The 15641-nt window shown below is 40.0% G+C and overlaps 1 protein-coding gene across 3 annotated transcripts in view; it reads right to left on the reverse strand.

Annotated features, from left to right (window-relative positions):
* Nucleotides 1–15641, reverse strand: part of LOC109913954 (P2X purinoceptor 4-like) — a 60895-nt gene continuing 45254 nt past the window's right edge. The window contains exons 9-12 of one of the 3 annotated variants that reach the window (XM_048611580.1): nucleotides 13198–13291; nucleotides 4655–4720; nucleotides 784–879; nucleotides 1–227 (exon numbers count right to left, since the gene is read on the reverse strand). In XM_048611580.1, the coding sequence (XP_048467537.1) occupies nucleotides 207–227; nucleotides 784–879; nucleotides 4655–4720; nucleotides 13198–13291 (277 nt within the window). In that variant the 3' untranslated portion in view covers nucleotides 1–206. Of the gene's footprint in view, nucleotides 228–783; nucleotides 880–4654; nucleotides 4721–8206; nucleotides 8546–13043; nucleotides 13049–13197; nucleotides 13292–15641 lie in introns of those variants that run through there. The other 2 variants (XM_048611581.1, XM_048611582.1) reach the window with 2 other exon arrangements.

Here is a 15641-nt window from a genome sequence, read left to right on the forward strand (position 1 = left end):
TCACGTTCAATAGGTTTAGTCTTTAATCATTTTTAAAACAATTGAGTCCCCTTTCAAGTTGTTGATCAAGCTCTCAGATAAAACTCATTAATATTTACAGTTTTATGATGGACCTGTTAGTCAAGTGCCAAGGTAGAAAATCAGTCTTGTGACTTCAGATTCACAGGACAGAAGTCAGTTTGTTTCCAGAATTCCATATGGCTCCTTTAATCTTCTGATTCAATCCCCTTTTAACATGAGATAAAGGCATTATTCATTTCCATAGATTTTGTTTCATGTAATATTGCAATCCTTGTACTGTAATTCAGGAATATTATACTTTCCCAATAATTCTCCATTATACATTTGACACATTTTGCTTAAAATGTGACTTTCAGTGCATATTAAGAACATTTGTTTTTAAATAGTATACTAAGTATAATTTTCTTTGCTTTCTACAGTAATATTCAAATGTCTATATTCCTTAGGGTTATAGTTTTATATTTCATGGCAAAGAAAACAATTAAGGTTTATTTTGAATATTTAATTAGACAAAATAAAATCCATTCAGCAATTCATTATGCAGAGATTACAAAACTCTTGGTCCACCAGTGATGATTCTGTTTTTATCCATCACATAGCTTTGTTATTGCCAATAATGCTAATCATCTTGAATTGTTAAATAATTTGAATTGATCATGACAAAAATGATATTTTAACACATTAATTAGCAATAAAAAGAAACTGCATGACGACGGAAAAATCACATCAGCTGGCAAGATGAACAATATTTTGTTGCCTTACCAATTCATAGTCGTCAACATACTTGTACTTCTTTTCTTTGTAATATTTGCTTTTCTTTAAGAAGTACAGGACAATTAGATCACACAAGATTGTTGCCTAAAAGGAAAGGTTTCAATTATATCGCTTGTTTTAATATAAAATAAAACAAAATAATTAGCAATGCAGTTCCTTAGGCTAAAACTTAAGTATTTAAATCAACTTTGGCTTATACAACAAAGAAAGCACATTTTAAATGCACACATTGAATGAACAGGTTTTGCTATCATTCAGAATAATGGAAGCATAGATTGGGCTGAGGCAAGAGTGTGATGAGCAACCAGTGCCAAGTCAAGATTTAGTATAGGTGGGATATGTGCAAAGGTGTTCTTTTCCCATTACCTGTGGATGCTGGAAATCAAACAAAGATACAAATTGCTGGGAAAACTCAGCAGATCTGGAATTGTCTGTGGAGAGAAAGCAGAGTTACTGTTTTGGGTCCAGTGACCTTCAAAATTGATTGTAGCCAAGAAAATGTTGGTATATATGCTGAAGGTGGGAAGGAAGGAGGAGTAAACAGCAGGTAGACACGAAGCCCAGAGAGAATGGCAGTTGGGAAGCTAAAGGAATGAGTTAAGGTCAGCTGGGAGAATCAATAGTTGCTGATGGGGATGATCAGTGGTTGCCAATGTGATGACAAGACCTGTTGTGTGGCAGTGGAGCAAGGACATAGCTGAAGGTGCTCAGGCCCTTAACTTATTGAACTCTATACTGACTACTGAAGGTTGCAGGGTCCCAAATGGGGTAAAAAACACAAGATGCTGTTTTTCCAGCTTGTGCTGAGCTTTGCAGGAGCATTGCAGCAAGCCTGAGACAAATGTTCACTAGGGAATGTAATGGTGTGTTAAAGCAGAAGGCAATAGGAAGCTCAGGGTCATTTTTGCAGACAGGATGTAGGTGTTCTGCAAAGCAGTCACCCAGTCTGAATTTCGTTTCCCCAACATTGAGATCACATTATGAGCAGTGAATGCAGTAGATTATATCTGAGTGAACTGCAGGTAAATTGCTGCTTCAGTTGGAAAGCGTCTGAGGCTTTGGATAGTGAGGAGAGGAAGTAAACAGGCAGGTGTCACACCACCTGCAATTGCATAGGATGGTTTTGTGGGGGTGTGAAGCGATGTTGGGAATGGAGAAGGAGTGGCCCTTGTGGAAGGCTGACATGGGAAGGGAATGTGTCTGATGGTGGCTAATGATCCTTTGGATGTGGATGCTGGTGGGGTGATGAGAAGACTGGGGGACCCTGTCACTGTTGTGGGAGGGAAGAGAAGGGGGGAGGGCCAAAGTGTGGGAGATGGATCAGACATGTCTGACAGCCCTGCCAACAGCTGTTTTGTGCCAGTTTTATTATAAGTTTGCCTTTGGTGGGGGATATCCTTGGTTGAGGAAGAAGATGGACATTTCAGAGGCGTCACTGGAACAGATGTGACAGATACAAAGAAACGAGGAGAATGGAAGAGAGTCTTTACAGGAAGCAGGGTGTGACGATATATACTCAAGGTAACTCTGGAAGTCTGGGTTTATAATGGATGTTGGTGGCCAGTCTATCCCCAGAGATGGAAACACTTGTTGAGGAAGGAAAGGGAGGAGTCAGGTGAACCAGGTGAAGGTGAGAGCTGGGTGGAAATTAGAAGCAAAATTGATTAACTTCTCCAATTCTGATGAGAGGGGGAAGCAGCATTGATGATGTCTTCAATGTATTGGAGAACAGTTGTGGGTCACAACCCTCCACCTATCCCACAAAGACCAGCATAACGGGTCCATGGCCACACTTTTGAGAAGGTTGACGTGACATTGGTCAATGAACAAGTTGAGTGCAGGTGAAAGCTCAGAGGGGTCCAGGTAGAGGGATACTCTTTTCAACTTCTAGTAACTTTTTATTTGTTGGTCTCCAAGATCGGAGACTTGCTATGACTTGCTGAATGAATGTAATTACTACAACATCATCTTATTTAAATCAGTCAGCTGAGTCAATTCACTAATAATCAAGAGTCCCAGGTTAATGCTGTGGGGACATTGTTTCAAATCCCACCATGGCAGTTGGTGTAATTTTAAATTCAATGAATAGCTGTGAAAGCCTGTCTCACTTTCATGTTCCAGGGTTTCTATCATCAATTGTTGTAAAAACTTATTTAGGGAAGGAAATCTGCCATTCTTGCCCAATAATGGTGTACATGTGACTCTAGATCGACAGGAATGGTTTCTCTTCACTGCCCTCAGATGGTCTAGCAATCCCCTCAATTTAAAAAGGCAATTAAGAATGGACACCAAATGCTGGTGATGTCCACGTCCTATGAAAGGATGAAGTTCAATCATAAGAAAGAGAATTTTTAAAGGTATTAAACATGCAAACATTGAAGTTCAAAGAGACTTTTTGTGTGCATTTGTGAAATACAAAATAGCATTCAGGTACTCCCCTTTATTGAAAGGGAATGGGCATTTAAGATTAAGACATTTTGCTAAAACCGGACAGAGTTTTGGTGAGACTATACCTGAAATAGTGTGTAGTCTTCATTTTTAAAGAAAATATGTACTTGCATTGGAAGCAATACAGAAAAGATTCACAAGATTTGTCCCTGGAATAAAAGGGTTGTCTGCTGATGAAAATCTGTAAATTTGGCCTATATTCTCGAGTTTTAAAATGACAGGTGATCTCATTCAAATGTACATAAATCTGAGAGGACTTAAATGGGTAGAGATTAAGGGGATTATTTCTACTGGCTGACTGAGGGCACTGTCTCAGGATGAGGGTAATTGTTTAGGATTGAGATCATAGAAAAAATAGAATCCCTACAGTGTGGAAACAGGCCCTTCGGCCCAACAAGACCACACCAAACCTCCGAGCATCCCACCCAGACCCATCCCCTATAACCCACCTAATCTAAACCTCCCTGAACACTATGGGCAATTTAGCATAGCCAATCCACCTAGCCTGCACATCTTCGGACTGTGGGAGGAAACCAGAGCACCTGGAGGAAACCCACGCAGACATGGGGAGAATGTGCAATCTCCACACAGACAGTCACCCAAGGCTGGAATCAAACCCGGGTCCCTGGCGCTGTGAGGCAGCAGTGCTAACTACTGTGCCACCGTGCTGCTTCGAAAGGATTGTGAATGTTTTGGATTCTCCATGTCCAAGGATTCTGGATGCTCCCTTCTTTACTTTAATAAAGCTTCAACAGAATGATTAGAATTGAAGCCCAAGATTCACCATCATACTGGTTGGTAAAACATGCTCAAAGGGCTGTATGGTCTACTCCAATTACAACTCTTGTGATCTTCTGTTTCTCCTTTTGGTGGCTGTTTGCAATTATGGGGAGAAAATTCAATGCAAGTGTAATTTGTGCTTGGGTACCATCTCCTCAGTGCTGGAGAATAGTCTCAAGTACTAAGGACTTTCCATTTGTCTCTTCTCAAACAGTATTGGCTAGCATTTTGAGAATATAGATCTGACACTCACTCGGTTTCATTTAATAGTTGACCATAGGCATTAGCAAAGGGTGAAATACTTGGTTATTTTCAAAACACGATTTGATTACTATAATCAAAGACTTTTAGATCCTAGTGAGATGGATCAGAGTTTGCTTCCCTTATTATCTGAATTTCTCTGCTTTGAAACACAATGTGTTCTTGGAGGCAGAATCAATCTGAAAGTAGTGCTGCTACTTTGAAGCATATCTACTGTCAACTTCTTACAAAGCAACGACAGGACCAGTGGCTATGTGGAAAGTAAAAATCCTTTAACTTCCTTGCTTTAAAAAGGAAATACAAAATGTGGTTTATATCGTTCAAAATATTTATTGCATAGCCGTCATTTTTGTTACATAAATGAACTTACCATTCCTAATAATGCTAACCCAGATCCGATATTTATCATTGTAGGGATAATGTCAAATTTTCCAGCCTGCGCAAAACATATTGTTGTTAAAGCAGTGTACATCCATGTTTTAAAAGACTGGTGTTTATATTGTAAACTTTGTCCTCATTTTGTAACGTGCAAGAAATTTGTAAATGTAGAAGGAACTCCTAAATTCACCGTTTGGCAACTGACAATGAGGCTTTGCCATTTTTGATATCCGCCCCTATTTTCCTTTTCTTGCCACATTCTATTCTTAGTAGTCCATGTTATGTATGGATTCAAAATACCCTGCTCAGTTCTTTTGCAGTGTTGATAATTGGTCTTTTTGTACGATGGAGTTAAATGGAAATTTCAGAAGTAACCTGAAGTACAAGTTACCCTATATGGTATTAGTAGTAATATGTCTAACTGTTGAGTCTATTTGTTTGCACATTTTAGTGGAGATGCAAGGCCTTTAAGTAGTTTGAGTGGCTCCTACATTCCTTAGTATAACTGCAGGTTTACCTGCTTCATTTGAGTTACTTTACCCTCTGACAAGAATTCTCCAGCCCTCAAAAATCTTATTTACCTGCCCTGCGAAAGTAACAGGGTAGTCGTTATGGGGGACTTTAACCTTCCAAGTATTGACTGGAAACGCTATAGTTCGAGTACTTTAGATGGGTCAGTTTTTGTCCAATGTGTGCAGGAGGGTTTCTTGACACAGTATGTACATAGGCCAACAAGAGGCGAGGCCACATTGGATTTGGTACTGGGTAATGAACCAGGCCAGGTGTTAGATTTGGAGGTAGGTGAACACTTTGGTGATAGTGACCACAATTCGGTTACGTTTACTTTAGCGATGGAAAGGGATAGGTATATACTGCAGGGCAAGAGTTATAGCTGGGGGAAAGGCAATTATGAGGCGATTAGGCAAGATTTAGGATGCATAGGATGGAGAAGGAAACTGCAGGGGCTGGGCACAATTGAAATGTGGAGCTTGTTCAAGGAACAGCTACTGCGTGTCCTTGAGAAGTATGTACCTCTCAGGCAGGGAGGAAGTGGTCAAGCGAGGGAACCGTGGTTTACTAAAGAAGTTGAATCTCTTGTCAAGAGGAAGAAGGAGGCTTGTGTAGAGATGAGGCGTGAAGGCTCAGTTAGGGCGCTTGAGAGTTACAAGTTAGCCAGGAAGGACCTAAAGAGAGAGCTAAGAAGAGCCAGGAGGGGACATGAGAAGTCTTTAGCAGGTAGGATCAAGGAAAACCCTAAAGCTTTCTATAGGTATGTCAGGAATAAAAGAATGACTAGAGTAAGATTAGGGCCAGTCAAGGACAGTAGTGGGAAGTTGTGCATGGAGTCTGAAGAGATAGGGGCACTAAATGAATATTTTTCGTCAGTATTCACACAGGAAAAAGACAATGTTGTCGAGGAGAATACTGAGATACAGGCTATTAGACTAGACGGGATTGAGGTTCATAAGGAGGAGGTGTTAGCAATTCTGGAAGGTGTGAAAATAGATAAGTCCCCTGGGCCAGATGGGATTTATCCTAGGATTTTCTGGGAAGCTGGAGAGGAGATTGCAGAGCCTTTGGCTTTGATCTTTATGTCATCATTGTCTACAGGAATTGTGCCAGAAGACTGGAGACTAGCAAATGTTGTTCCCTTGTTCAAGAAGGGGAGTAGAGACAACCCTGGTAATTATAGACCAGTCAGCCTTACTTCGGTTGTGGGTAAAGTGTTGGAAAGGATTATAAGAGATAGGATTTATAATCATCTAGAAAGGAATAATTTGATTAGGGATAGTCAACACGGTTTTGTGAAGGGTAGGTCGTGCCTCACAAACCTTATTGAGTTCTTTGAGAAGGTGACCAAACAGGTGGATGAGGGTAAAGCGGTTGATGTGGTGTATATGGATTTCAGTAAAGCGTTTGATAAGGTTCCTCATGGTAGGCTATTGCAGAAAATACGGAGGCATGGGATTGAGGGTGATTTAGCGGTTTGGATCAGAAATTGGCTAGCTGTAAGAAGACAGAGGGTGGTGGTTGATGGGAAGTGTTCATCCTGGAGTTCAGTTACTAGTGGTGTACCTCAAGGATCTGTTTTGGGGCCACTGCTGTTTGTCATTTCTATAAATGACCTGGATGAGGGCGTAGAAGGATGGGTTAGTAAATTTGCGGATGACAGCAAAGTCGGTGAAGTTGTGGATAGTGCGGAAGGATGTTGCAGGTTACAGAGGGACATAGATAAGCTACAGGGCTGGACTGAGACATGGCAAATGGAGTTTAATGCGGAAAAGTGTGAGGGGATTCACTTCGGAAGGAGTAACAGGAATACAGAGTACTGGGCTAATGGTAAGATTCTTGGTAGTGTGGATGAGCAGAGAGATCTCGGTGTCCATGTGCATAGATCACCGAAAGTTGCCACCCAGGTTGATAGCATTGTTAAGAAAGCGTACGGTGTGTTAGGTTTTATTGGTAGAGGGATTGAGTTTCGGAGCCATGAGGTCATGTTGCAGCTGTACAAAACTCTGGTGCGGCCGCACTTGGAGTATTGCGTACAGTTCTGGTCACTGCATTATAGGAAGGATGTGGAAGCATTGGAAAGGGTGCAGAGGAGATTTACCAGGATGTTGCCTGATATGAAGGGAAGGTCTTATGAGGAAAGGCTGAGGGACTTGAGGCTGTTTTCGTGAGAGAAAAGAAGGTTAAGAGGTGACTTTAATAGAGACATACAAGATGATCAGAGGATTAGATAGGGTGGACAGTGGGAGCCTTTTTCCTCGGATGGGGATGGCTAGCACGAGGGGACATAGCTTTAAATTGAGGGGTGATAGATATAGGACAGATGTCAGAGGTAGGTTCTTTACTCAGAGTAGTAAGGGCATGGAATGCCCTGCCTGCAAAAGTAGTAGACTCGCCAACTTTAAGGGCATTTAAATGGTCATTGGATAAACATATGGATGATGGAATAGTTTAGGTTAGATGGGCTTCAGATTGGTTTCACAGGTCGGCGCAACATCAAGGGCCGAAGGGCCTGTACTGTGCTGTTATGTTCTATGCATTCATGTCAGTATCTATATATAGCCTCAGCTGCAGACAGAAGTACAACTTACCCTATGTATTCTAACCCCTCTCAGCCCTTTTACTTCCATACAGCCCTCTAAGCCTGTTTTACCATCCAGTATGTAGTCGGTGGATCTTGGGCTTCAGTTCTAATTATTTGTTCCAGCCTTAATAAAGCAAGGGGAGGCGATGGCCGAGTGATATTAGCACTGGACTGTTAATCTCGAGACCCAGATAACATTCTGGTGACCTGGGTTCAAATCCTGCCACAGCAGATGGTGGAATTTGAATTCAATAAATATTTGGAATTTAAGAGTCTAATGACCATGAATCCATTGTCGATTGTCGGAAAAACCCATCCGGTTCACTAATGTCCTTCAGGGAAGGAAACTGCCATCCTTACTTGGTCTGGCCTCCATGTGACTCCAGACCCACAGCAATGTGGTTGACTCTTAACTGCCCTCTGGGCAATTAGGGATGGGCAATAAATGCTGCCTAGCCAGTGACACCCTCATCCCATTAACGGAAAAAGTAAGCAGTAGAGCATAGAGAATGCCCTCAGTAATGGAGATTCCGAAAGATTCACAACCCTTAAAATTTCTTCTCACCTCATTTCTAAATGCTTGACTTGTATCCTGAGACTGTGCCCTCAAAGCAGCCAGTGGAAACAACTCTCTTGGTCGCTACCCTTTCAAGTCCCTTTAGAATTATACACATTTCAAATGAAATCAACCTTATGCACCCAATAAATACTGTGGATTTACCCTGAAATTTCAAAATATTTTTTGGCTTATGATAATAACTTTGGCCTTCCACACTCAGCACCTTTCTTCTTGGCAGATGAGATCCTGGGGCAAGTGAGCTGTTCTTCCTTTTCCAGCAACATGCCTTCCTTTCACTTCCCATTTTCTATCCTTCTTGGGGTTTGGGGGGTGATGGAGAAAGAAAGAGTTTGAATTTGTGGACCAGATCAATGATCAGCTACCTCATACCTGCCTTGCTTGTGCAACATTCTAGCTTTAAACTCTTACTAACAGAGGGCTGAAATTTTAAATTCTTCCAAGAGAATTATTTCCTCACGTGCTTCATAACTGGTCTCTACCGTTAATGCCCATATCCAATAGAATAGAATCCATACAGTGTGGAAACAGGCCCTTTGGCCCAACAAGTCCACACTGACCCTCAGAGCATCCCCCTAATCTACACATTACTGAACAGTATGGGCAATTTAACATGGCCAATCCACCTAGCCTCCACATCTTTGGACTGTGGGAGGAAACCCACGCAGACACAGGGAGAACGTGCAAACTCTACACAGACACAGTCACCCAAGGGTGGAATCGAACCCAGGTTCCTGGAGCTGTGAGGCAGTAGTGCTAACCACTGAGCCTAATGCTTCCTCAGAAAGAAAAGCATAACTCTTGTGACCTCATCAGTTATTTGGCTATCTTTTCGAAATAAATAAATGAATGTTTTAATGTCACTTTCATCAAATCTTGGGATGGTTTGCATGTATTTAAGCAGCATCCCACTCGGTCTTAGATCTTTCCTCACAATGGTCCCTAGAGTCCAGTCTCTCTTCTCTCTCTGGTTTTGTTTCCTTGGACTTCAGCCATATCATCAAAGAAAGTTTTATTTTTACTCTAAAAATCATTTCTTGCATTTAAAAAACAAATAAAAATTGGTTAACTCACAGCTCGTAAGTGTTTAAAAAATTTAGCCCAAAACCTATCTGCCACACATACACAGATTTGTCACTGTAGGTTCAAAAACACATTTTTGGCCAATAAAAAGGCAAAAAGGATAAGATTTAAGAGACCGATCGCTGTCAGCTTGGCTATTCAGGTGCACAAAGACAGATACTGCTACACGTGCAGTTGTCACCAGAGACCTTTGCAGACTTACTCAGTAAATACTGACAAACTTCGAGGCTTTGCATGTGGCAGCAGGACTCCAGGTACCTCACTGAACCAATCAGGGTTCTTTTCCAGAAACAGGAGAGCTGAGCTGGAGTGCTTCTCAGCTACTCCAGACAATATCAAAAGCAGAAACTGGAACCTGGCAATTATAATTCCAGACAGGTAATCTCCATTACTCAAACAGTTATCACGAGATGTGACTAATTAGGAAATGTCTTTTTAAAAAATAAAACCGCATCTACTATTCTCTAAATTCATGTTATTAAACATGAAACTTTCTGTGCTTCCTGTCTTGTGCCCTCAGTTTGAAGGCACAGGCTAAGGTATCAGTCTCAAAATGAACTATACCGGACAGCTAATTTCACTTGTTATATTGCCTGCCTCCATCTATGTCCATATCTACTACACCCAGCATTGTATCTTCCAAAGCTCTCCTGACCAGCCTCCAATCATCTACTCCTCCAAAACATGAGGTCAACCAAACCTCTTTCACAGTAGGTCCCACACATCTGTCCTCGTTTCATTACATTGACTTCTAGCTGCCCCAATACCTCCAATATCGGGTTTAGATGCTCTCATGTTCTTGACTCTGTTTATTTTTCTAACTGGCCCAGCCTTAGAATTATCCCCTTCCCCCTACTCCTGTATTTTCCATCCTCTGTACAAACATACGTGCAGCCCATCCATCATTACTAGCTGTGGCATCAGCAATCTCAAGCCCATGCTGTGGATTTCTTAGACATGTTCATCTCTCCAGTATATCCTCTTACTTTAAGTTCCTGTTTGTAATCCTTTTTACAACTGAGGGTCACTACTTGACTATCCCCTACCATTCATGTGTGTCTGTTTATACTAATGAAGCACTTTGGGATCTTTTCTATATTAAAGGTTGTCAAAAATGCAAATTATTATAGGATAATAATCATAGCACAATTTGAGAAAAACATAACTGTCTGGATTTAAACAAATACAATAATTGTGCTTTAGGTATTTCCTAGTTTGGAAATACAATATTTAAATAATCAATAAAATGTTGATGTTTTCACGTTGCATGCATCAGGACAAATGCAACAATGCCAAATTTCAAACAAACAGTCACATAGAACCAGGTGCTAATGGGTTTGCAAACCAACTCTAGCTACAGCATTGCCATGCTAATGTTAGATATGATTCCACAATTTGACAGCATTTGAGAATGATCTTGTGTGTTAACAGCTACACAAACCAACCAATTTAAGATGGTCAGTCAAACTTTTGATACGACTCACTTTATGCTTGTTAGAAGAGAATATATTCATTACAGGGACTAGTTTTCTGCAAACAAATGGAATTTATTCAAGTCTTGCAATCTTTTTGAATTACCATTAGTTTCCCAATGATTTCTTAATACTAAGATTTTTCTCTCCAGTAATAACCACTGATTTATATATCCTGCTACAAAGAGCACCTTACAATGAAAATAATGGACTTTTCTCACCTTATTGCTGCTAGCTGTTCAGTCTCACTTCTCAGCCTTCCACTTCAGGTCATTTTCCCCCAAGTTCATGGAAGCATTATTGTCCACACACCCCCACATCAATAGCATTCATCACTCAAAATGAAAGTCCTGAATTATTTTAGCCATTGCCTTTGCTCAAAAATCTAACTCTGTTGCACGTTTAAGTGCATATTCTTGATTTCCTATTGGTTTTCGGCGTCAGGAATTTTCAATCATAGTTGCACAGACAAATCCCAGAGTAATCTCTGTGGTGCAATTGGTTAGCATGTTCGGCAGTTAACCGGAAGATTTGTGGTTCGAAACCACCCAGAGACGATGGGCTCCCTCACTTGGGGGTGGCACAGTGGCTCAGTGGTTAGCACCAACGACCTGGGTTCGATTCCACCCTCGAGTGACTGTCTGTGTGGAGTTGCATATTCTCCCCATGTCTGCATGGGTTTCCTCCAGGTGCTCCAGTTTCCTACTACAGTCCAAAGATGTGCAGGCTAAATGGATTAGCCATGCTGAATTGCCCATAGTGTCCAGGTGTGTGTAAGTTAGGCAGGTTATAGGGGGATAGGTCTGGGTGGGATGCTCCAAGGGTCAGTGTGGACTTGTTGGGCCAAAGGGCCTGTTTCCACACTGTAGGAATTCTTTAACGATGATGATTCTATGAATGAGAGGGGAACATTTATTAGTTAAGCTACCCAAACAGTCCTTTTCTGATAGCTTATTGGAAGGCTAGGTAGGAACCAGCATTGGTAGGAGGGAAGTACAATCTTAGACTCACCAGTCCTGACTTCATTATGAGCTTAGCCCCTATAAGAACTAAAAAGCCATTACAGTACAATATCCATGCCATTTGCAAATGGTTGGCTACACTTTTATCTGCAAATCTTTGTTATACAACTGGACCAGGATGACAACTAATACAAGTAACAATGGATGTCGGGAGTGTTAAATTTATACTGAATGCTCTCACAGCCTTTTTTTTTGGGGGGGGTGGTATGGTAGTGAAATAGTTTTACATGTGCACCCAAATGCTCAAGATCACAGAAAAATGAAGTTTACGATTCTCCTTTTGTTATTATGCTGGTGAGAGAAAAAAAGACTACCACTTTTAAACTTAGAAAGACCATTATTTTGCAACTAGGATGAGTAAAAACCAAAGAAACAGTTCTCTGCAGTGATTTAGGTTGTGTGTAGAAATCATAGAAAACCACAAAGCTTAGAAATATAATGTATGAGTGGTACCATAAACTTTTTGTTAACCAGCACCTATGCAACCAGGAGTGAGAGAGTGTGCTGATTGATCAAAAGGTCCACATAATCAATATAAAAACACACACTAAGTAATAGAAATGTAATGCAGGGAGTATACACACTGTTATACTTGATTTATAGAATAAATCACAAATGATAATGCCAACTTCACCTTAAAATAAAGCTTACTGGCAGAGAACTTTCTCACATACCCTCAAGTGACTACTTGGACATTGAGATTGCAACAATACAGTAAATTTCCAGTATTTGGGGTACATAATTTTTGCCGGTTTATCAAGTGCCAGTTCATGAGGTACCAGTTAAAATAAAGTTTACTCATTACTTCTGCATTATAAATTTTGCTAAAAACACAGCTGTTAATCCAGGCATCAGACACTATGATTGTCTGGTGCCTGGATTGTAATGTGACGTTTGAAAAAGGTTCTTAAAAAGTTACAAATTAATAGCATTGAAAATACAGATAATGAGCATATAGGATTTTGGAAGACTAGTCAACTGCTCTGTAGCATTCCAGTGTACATCTGTTAGATTATTGTGAAGTGTCGTCATGATTCATATTGTCAGATGTTCCACATAAAGTAGGAGTATAGGTAAGGAAGCCAGACCCCTGGGTTTTAGAAATACATAGTTGGACTTTTGTTTCAGGCCACTTTTCCTTTGGGCTAGCAGTAGATTTGAAAATCTCATGACAAAAGTGGATTGCTCTATATTTCAAGATCAAGAACTCCAATTAGCTCACTGGATATTTTTATTCTAAAACTGTTATTCAAAGCAACTAAAGGAAAATAGTAAACTTATACTCACCTGTCCAAAAACTTCAACCTCAAATCGTATCCCATATGTCTTGAACAACATTCTTACTTCTGTTCCATTCGAATTCACAAAGTATCTAGCAAACCTGGTTTTAAACAAAATAATAGTTCACAAATTATAAACAATGGCTTTTCTTCAGTTATTCTTATGATACTTTAACCGAACATAAACCTTTACTCCTCACTATAATTGCAGCACAAAAGTAACCCTGTGCTGGAGAAATGCATTGAATGCAGAGCAGTAAAGAGAGGTCTGCAAAACTAACTGTGATAATAGAGAGCTGCAAATTGAAAGAAGTGCAATAAATTGCACGATTGTCTGTTTCTCAAGTTAATTTGGAATATTATCCAGTTTGGATCAGATAGCTTTTTACAAACGTGGATGCACTCACATCATCTTGCTGATGTATTTGGGAGATAAAACAAAGACCAGTTTAGAAAAAGAGTGGGAGACATGGATACAAATGTTACGCATGTAATTACGCCATATTCAAATATTCTCCCACTTTTATACCCAACTCAGTATCAGTATCCAAATGTATCCCAATTCATTAGTCTTGGTACTGATACATTATAAAAATCTATGCATTCAAATGTCCTTTCATTACACTTATTCAAAAAGAAAATTTAAGCAAAGCAGAAAAAAAATCATTTTTAACGTGCACATACACTTAATGTTTTAAAAATATAATTATCCTTACGGAACGCTGGATTTTTAATGCTTTCATTAAAATGCACGTTTAAAAAAAAGGCTTCCATCATCACATGTTCCTAAATTTGCTGTTCTTCCAATGCATAAGTCAATGGCAACTGTAGCCTCGTGCTAGTGTTACTAAATTAGTAATCCAGAGGACTAAATTAATGCTCCAAAAGTTCAGTGCCACTAAAAACAGCTCAATTAAATGAATGTGGAATTTAAAAAGTTGGTAATAGTGGCCATGAAACTACCAAGTTGCCATAAGATCACATCTCAATCACTACTGTGAAGAAATCTCCCACTCCTGCCTAGTCTGACCCATTTGTGACTCCTATAATGTGGTTGATTCTTAATTGCCCTCTGAAGCAGCTTAGTAATCCACTCAACAATATTTACCAGCAAGTCAAAACAGCATAACACAGGACAAACCGCATGGCATTGGATACATTTAAAAAAAACCCACATTGCCCAGTACCGCAAAGGTCAACTCACTTCACGTAGCAAAATTGGAGAGTTGTCTGTTACATTTCAACATGTATTAGGAGGCTGATATCTTCAGCAAAAGTAGGAGCTTTATTAAGTAGGTGATTACTCTGCAGACAGCAAGATCAGACAGTTTCTTACCCAAAATGGTTATTGATGTCATTGTAATATCATGTGATCAGACTCTTAAAGAGATAGTCCACCATATGGACCAAATACACAACAGTCCTCACTCTTTACATCAGAGTTTCCTGCAATGAAGGCATTCATAATATTTACAATATATATACAATACGCAATAGGTAAAAAAATTCCAGAGGATGTCAATTCCTGTGTAGCTGTTGATGCACCCCTCAGATGTCTGTTTATTTTTCCTCATTGGTTTTAACATCTGCTGATTTAGGAACATTATCTGTTGTTGTCTTTTCCGGAGACAAGTGAATGTGTGAATCTCTGAACAATGTCATTGTGTTCTGCATCAAGGTAATGTCTCCCTCAGATGCTTCAGTTAACGTTTTGTCCTCAGGTATATTCAGTTCTCGATTTGGCACAGTTATTTATGGATCTTTAATGAATGTGTCAGAGACAACATTAACTGCTGTTGCCAAGAGTTTCCGTATGTCACCTCCATTCTACACTGTGATCTTTATGATGTAGGAGACCAGTCCAGTCTGTGCTACAATGATGGCTGGTATCCATTTCTCACTAGTGGTGTAATTCCTCGCCAACACTTCTGGACCTGTTTGGAAAATGCAGCTTTTGGCTTTGTTCTCCCATAGGAAACTACAGAATCAGGTTTTCCAGTCAACAGTGTCCTTTGCCGTGAATGGTTTAAGCAAATCCAGTGATGTGTGCAACTGAATTCATCATGAACAATGCTGGAGAACTTGAGTGGGATGTCTTCCCGAATGCTAACAAAAATTGGCTGAAATCTTTTTGATAGTGATCTTTGTTCTTGAGTTACCTTTAAAAGGATTTCATTCTCTGAACAAATCTTTCTACCAAAGAATTTGTGGCTTTAGACAATCCGTAAACTGTTGTGATACAAACTGTGGACCATTATCAATAACAAGTTATTCTAGATAACCAAACCTTGCAAAGATCTCCCCTAATCTTTCAAATGTTTTTTCTCTGAAGAGATCATCTTCATGAGGTCGTGTTCAGGTCATTTTGTACGTATGTAAACCCCTATGGAAAACATTTGTCCTTTAAAATGTCTGGCATGGTCAATATGGATTCTTTGTTATGGCCTTTCT

Source organism: Rhincodon typus, chromosome 24 (genome assembly GCF_021869965.1).
Source record: "Rhincodon typus isolate 14 chromosome 24, sRhiTyp1.1, whole genome shotgun sequence".
Classification (NCBI taxonomy): Eukaryota; Metazoa; Chordata; class Chondrichthyes; order Orectolobiformes; family Rhincodontidae; genus Rhincodon; species Rhincodon typus.